This window comes from Amblyomma mixtum, chromosome 3 (genome assembly GCF_055824585.1).
Source record: "Amblyomma mixtum isolate Tamu chromosome 3, ASM5582458v1, whole genome shotgun sequence".
NCBI lineage: Eukaryota > Metazoa > Arthropoda > Arachnida > Ixodida > Ixodidae > Amblyomma > Amblyomma mixtum.
In genome coordinates, this window is record NC_143014.1 from 251,288,646 (window position 1) to 251,294,898 (window position 6,253).

At 55.2% G+C, this 6,253-nt stretch overlaps 1 protein-coding gene across 1 annotated transcript; it reads right to left on the reverse strand.

Moving 5' to 3' along the window:
• Window positions 1–4,865: 4,865 nt before the first annotated feature.
• On the reverse strand, window positions 4,866–5,957 carry LOC149354331 (uncharacterized). The gene is made up of 2 exons (XM_089577496.1): window positions 5,634–5,957; window positions 4,866–5,024 (listed from the first exon to the last, which is right to left on the reverse strand). Exons 1-2 carry the CDS (start codon window positions 5,955–5,957, stop codon window positions 4,866–4,868), a joined length of 483 nt encoding a protein of 160 aa, XP_089433622.1.
• Window positions 5,958–6,253: the final 296 nt, after the last annotated feature.

Genomic DNA, 6,253 nt, shown 5'->3' on the forward strand with positions numbered 1-6,253 from the left:
CCTGCAGCAGTGTAGAGAAGTGGTCCATACAGGTCAATGTCAACTCGGTCAAATGGCATGGATGGGCAAGGCAAAGGCTGCATAGGGCCGGTCATATGGTGACGACCGGGCTTGCGGCGCTGGCAATCGGGGCAGGAACAGACGAATTTTCGAATGTAGTTGTGCATTCTGTGCCAGTAATAGCGGAGGCGAAGCCGGTTGTAGGTCTTGAAAGCACCGCCGTGACCAGTTTGCGGGTCGCTATGAAAGGCAGCGCATATTTCTGAGCGTAAATATCCGGGGATCACAAGGAGCCATTTACGGTCATCAGGGAGATAATTTGGCGGTACAAAATCCCATCACGAATAGTGAAGGGGGCGGCCTGACGGCGGATTGCGCGCGGCACCGACACGACAGAACGGTCTGAAAGATACCGTACAAGAGAAGTGATCCAAGGGTCCTTGGACTGCTCGTTGGGCATATCATTCAACGACAAGGGGGCGCAGTCGATGGCGGGAGGAGAGGCACATTCTTTGGCTAGAGGTGAACAAGACAAAGCTTCGGCTTCGTTATGCTTCCTGCCAGAGCGATAGATCACACGAATATCGTACTCTTGAAGGCGTAAGGCCCAGCGGGCGAGGCGGCCATTTAGGTCTTTTAGGGAGGACAGCCAACATAGGGAATGGTGGTCCGTGACGGCCTCGAAAGGCCGGCCGTATACGTAAGGCCGAAATTTCCCGATCACCTAAACGATTGCCAAGCACTCTTTTTCAGTGACTGAGTAGTTCTGCTCTGGCTTCGTCAGTGTGCGGCTCGCGTATGCAACAACATACTCCGCATACCTCGGTTTGCGTTGAGCAAGAACAGCACCGATACCAGCGCCACTGGCATCTGTGTGAATTTAAGTTGGAGAAGCAAAGTCAAAGTGGCGCAGTATGGGCGGAGAGGTAAGTAGACGGCGCAACGTGATGAACGCTTCGTCACAGGCAGGACTCCAGCTTGATAGGTCGCTGCTGCCGCGAAGAACGGCAGTCAGAGGTGCGATGACAGAAGCGAAAAGACACTATGCGCTCATCCAGGCATCATAGAGGATGTGAAGGTCCTCGAAAGTTTGGTATTGGTTTAAGGGTGGTAAACGTCCCAAAGCGATTCAGTCTATCAGAGACGCCGTAGTGAAGGGCTCGGGAAATTTCGACCACCTGAGGTTCTTTAACGTGCACTGACGTCGCACAGCGCTCGGGCCTCAAGAATTTCACCTCAATCAAAATCCGGCCGCCGTGGCCGGGATCGATCCCGCGTCTTTCGTGTCAGCAGCCGAGCGCCATGTCAGCATTCACATTTCTTACGAGCCATGCGGTCCCAACACGCCAGCACACGACATTTAACGCTCCTGCTCAGCGACCACGAGGCGCCCCGCATCCTAACTTTCTTATACGAGCGTCCCCCTTGACAAGCCACGATGCTGCTCCTTACGGCAGCGGAGTCCTAAGGAGAAGTATCTTCAACCAACACGTCTGGACTTGTCACAAGAGGCCAGACAGCGAGGCGCCGTTTCCTTCTCTCCCGGACGCCAGCGCGCGCGGCAAGATTTGAAGCGGTTGGCCGCGCGGTCGCTGGTTGGTCCTTTCGGAGTGCCGCCTTTGGATTGGCCAGTTCGGAGGGGCCACCGTTCCTCAGGCTATAAAAGCCCCACCGCTGCAGCTTGAGAAGAGAGACGACCGAGAGGCGCCGACGATACGAGACGCGTCGGCGAGGCCCTCTCAACTCTGCAGATCCGCCGAACCTCCTACGTTTCAATAATCCAGTTATCTCATTCTTGTATCCTTAAGTTTTAAATTAAACCTGTTTTCTTAATTCGAAAAGAATCCGGCCACTTCTTGCTAACATGGCGCAGCCGACAGGATCTGCAGAGGCGTCACCCGTGAACGAAGACCGAACCGACAACGTGGAGCCCAGCAAAACGCCGACGGTGAGCTTGGAGTCCCCGCTCATTCTGTCCCTTCTGGCATCGGCAGCACGCAACGCACTGACCACCTTGAAGAAACGGCAACTGGTGGAAGAGCTCCGATGCCGAGGACTTTCGTGCAGCGGCCGCAAGGACGACCTCGTGACGCGGATCATGGACGACAACGCTCGCCGCCAAGCCGAGAAGGCGGAATTCGAAAGACTGCTGGCCGAGAGAGACCATCTGCGGAGGCTTCTTGCTCAACGACAAGTGTCCCACGATACGAGTGACAGCACGGACCAGCAGCCACTGTCGACACGGGTCGGCAACGAAACGGGCTCCCTACGACACGACGGACCCCGCGCCCCTGCCACGGACACTACGGTGCAGCACACGGTGTCGCCGCAAGCGGGCCACGAAAAGGGCTCCCAACGACACGACGGACCCCGCGCCCCTGCCACGGACACTACGGTGCAGCACGCGGTGCCGCCGCAAGCGGGCCACGAAAAGGTCTCCCAACGACACGACGGACCCCGCGCCCCTGCCACGGACACTACGGTGCAGCACACGGTGTCGCCGCAAGCGGGCCACGAAAAGGTCTCCCAACGACACGACGGAACCCGCGCCCCTGCCACGGACACTACGGTGCAGCACACGGTGTCGCCGCAAGCGGGCCACGAAAAGGTCTCCCAACGACACGACGGACCCCGAGCCCTTGCCACGGACACTACGGTGCAGCACACGGTGCCGCCGCAAGAGGACCACGAAACGGGCTCCCAACGACACGACGGACCCCGCGCCCCTGCCACGGACTCTACGTTGCAGCACACGGTGTCAACGCAAGCAGATAACGAAACGGGCTCCCAACGACACGACGGACCCCGCGCCCCTGCCACGGACACTACGGTGCAGCACACGGTGCCGCCGCAAGCGGGCCACGAAAAGGGTTCCCAACGACTCGACGGACCCCGCGCCCCTGCCACGGACACTACGGTGCAGCAGCCGGTGTCACCGCAAGCAGATAACGAAAAGGGCTCCCAACGACACGACGGACCCCGTGCCCCTGCCACGGACACTACGGTGCAGCACACGGTGCCGCCGCAAGCGGGCCACGAAAAGGGTTCCCAACGACACGACGAACCCCGCGTTCTTGCCACGGACACTACGGTGCAGCAGCCGGTGTCACCGAGATCGAGCCACGCAACGGGCTCCCTACGACACGACGGACCCCGCGCCCCAGCCACGGATATTACGGTGCAGCAGCCACTACCGACACGAGTTGGCCACGAGACGTGCCTCCAACGACACGGCGCACCTTTCGCATCTGCTACAGTTACTACTACAATGCAGAAGCCATTGCCAAGACGAGCTGGCTCATCCATAAAGCCAGCACCGCGACGAAAGCGCGGCAGGATGCGGAACGATCCAACAAGCCCGACTCCCTGGACCAAGAAACGTTACGAACGAGACAAACACGGCAGTCCGCATAAGTCGCATCAGGTCCCCAGGTGGAAACGACGACGTCGTCGTATCGGTGAGCATCACGGTACAAGCCCGACTCCCTGGACCAAGAAACGTTACGAACAAGACAAACACGGCACTTCGCACAAGTCGCATCGTCTCCCCAGATGGAAGCGAAGGCGTATTCGAACGAGCTGGACGCAAGCCACAAGATACGCGGGGAAGAACGCCCAGCACGCCAAAGAATTGCTGTCGACAACGTGCGCCTGAGGACAGGCGCAAATTTTGGAAAGGCCGTGTCAGCATTCACATTTCTTACGAGCCATGCGGTCCCAACACGCCAGCACACGACATTTAACGCTCCTGCTCAGCGACCACGAGGCGCCCCGCATCCTAACTTTCTTATACGAGCGTCCCCCTTGACAAGCCACGATGCTGCTCCTTACGGCAGCGGAGTCCTAAGGAGAAGTATCTTCAACCAACACGTCTGGACTTGTCACAAGAGGCCAGACAGCGAGGCGCCGTTTCCTTCTCTCCCGGACGCCAGCGCGCGCGGCAAGATTTGAAGCGGTTGGCCGCGCGGTCGCTGGTTGGTCCTTTCGGAGTGCCGCCTTTGGATTGGCCAGTTCGGAGGGGCCACCGTTCCTCAGGCTATAAAAGCCCCACCGCTGCAGCTTGAGAAGAGAGACGACCGAGAGGCGCCGACGATACGAGACGCGTCGGCGAGGCCCTCTCAACTCTGCAGATCCGCCGAACCTCCTACGTTTCAATAATCCAGTTATCTCATTCTTGTATCCTTAAGTTTTAAATTAAACCTGTTTTCTTAATTCGAAAAGAATCCGGCCACTTCTTGCTAACAACCACTGAGTCGCCCCAGCGGCTCACCCTCGGAAATGTGCGTCGTAGCGAGCACAGGATGGTAAGATCTAAAACAAGACAAGACTGCACTTCCCAGCAGACCAGGGTCTCCGGGAACGTTTTCGGGAGGGGGGGGGGGGGGGCAAGTATTGTCTTTGCTTCATCGTCATCATCATCATCATCAGCTGGACTGACCCACTGCAGGGCAAAGGCCGCTTCCATATTCCTCCAATTAACCCGGTCGTGTGCTAGCTGCATCCACTTGACTTCTGCAAACTTCTTATTCTTATTCTTATTAATTATTAATGTTTTAATTCATTGTAGCCGTTTCAGTTTTACATAATTCCATCTTCGCTTATTCTACATTAGAATATGCACTCTAAAATTGGTTAGAAATTTCATAATTACTGAAACCTGCGCAGACCGCGCAAGTGAGTAAACGGATTCGAAAGCTGCGAAAAAAATATTTTTAATATTTCTGAATTCGTGCTCGCACTGAAGCAAATGTGAACTGATATATTCATGCAAATATGAAAGTAGGCACTAGGTACAAAGCTGTAGTATCGCAGACCGACGAACTTCAAGGCAAGCATGACAAGAGGACATTGGGCAGGAGAGGTTTTCAAAGGAGGCCAAAGGTTGCTCTTCGTCCTGCCGTTCTAGACACGAACTCTTTCATAACGACATCCAAATGCAGGTCCGCAACTCTCGTCTTATGCACGTGGAGGAGGAGAAGGTGTGTCAGCCTCCTCTGCGTCATTCGATTGCGCAGAAATGTGATGTTATTACTGTCCTAAATACTACTGTCCCCTAAATATTTGACCAACACTCTTCCCACTTCGAGTTACTGATCAATTCGCTCTCGCCCTACCATAAGCTTGCCGTCCCGGTTAGCTCAATTGGTAGAGCGACTGCTCCGGTGTGGCGGTGGTTCCGGGTTCGAACCCCGGGCCAGGACGAATTTTTCTTTAACTACGAAGTTTCTGAGAAAGCTGTATAGCTTTCCTTTGTAGCCGTATGGCTGCGCTTGGGTGGATGCCAATGAGTAATTACTCCCTTATTACAAATCTACTCCACCTTGGGGGATTCCCCTAAAACATTTGATCAACACTCTTCCCACTTCGAGTTACTGATCAATTCGCTCTCGCCCTACCATAAGCTTGCCGTCCCGGTTAGCTCAATTGGTAGAGCGACTGCTCCGGTGTGGCGGTGGTTCCGGGTTCGAACCCCGGACCAGGACGAATTTTTCTTTAACTACGAAGTTTCTGAGAAAGCTGTATAGCTTTCCTTTGTAGCCGTATGGCTGCGCTTGGGTGGATGCCAATGAGTAATTACTCCCTTATTACAAATCTACTCCACCTTGGGGGATTCCCCTAAAACATTTGATTATTACTGTCCTGAGAGCACTGAAAGATCGCTCTCCTGAAGCAGCTGACGCAGGCACAGAAAACACGAGTTGCAGATACCGGACAACCTGGTCCATCATATTACGCATGTCTGCAGACTTCCCCTGCAGAATTTGTAAAATGCGTTCACTTGCGACCGGACCCTCGCCACGCAGGAGCGTTGGGAGAAGCACGAGTTGCGCTGAAAGCCTGCTGATGTCAAAATCTGCAGCGTGTGCTCCTAAAAGGTCATTTAGGTCGTTTGACGCAAAGTTTCGACCTTCATCAGCGTCAGTCAAAATGCGCTCGAGGCTAATCAGCAGCTCCATGCCAGGCTGTTCAAATCGCCGTCGGATCTCAGTGGTAATATGATCGATAGCGGCAAAAAACTCTTTTCTCTGTAATGACTTGCCGTCAAGCACTGCAAGCTCCTCAGGCTTGTCTGTGAATTGAAGCCAATTCTGGGCGGCGGCGAAACTCTGGGCGCTCGAGCTTCCTTTAGACCTAACTCTGTTGCTCTTCAGTTCGTCCGCTGCCACAGGACGTCAAATGAGGCGGCAGACCACAGCCCTAAGAAGCGGTCACAAAGAGCCTCTGCTGCTTCTTTTGCTCCTGGAGCGTGGTA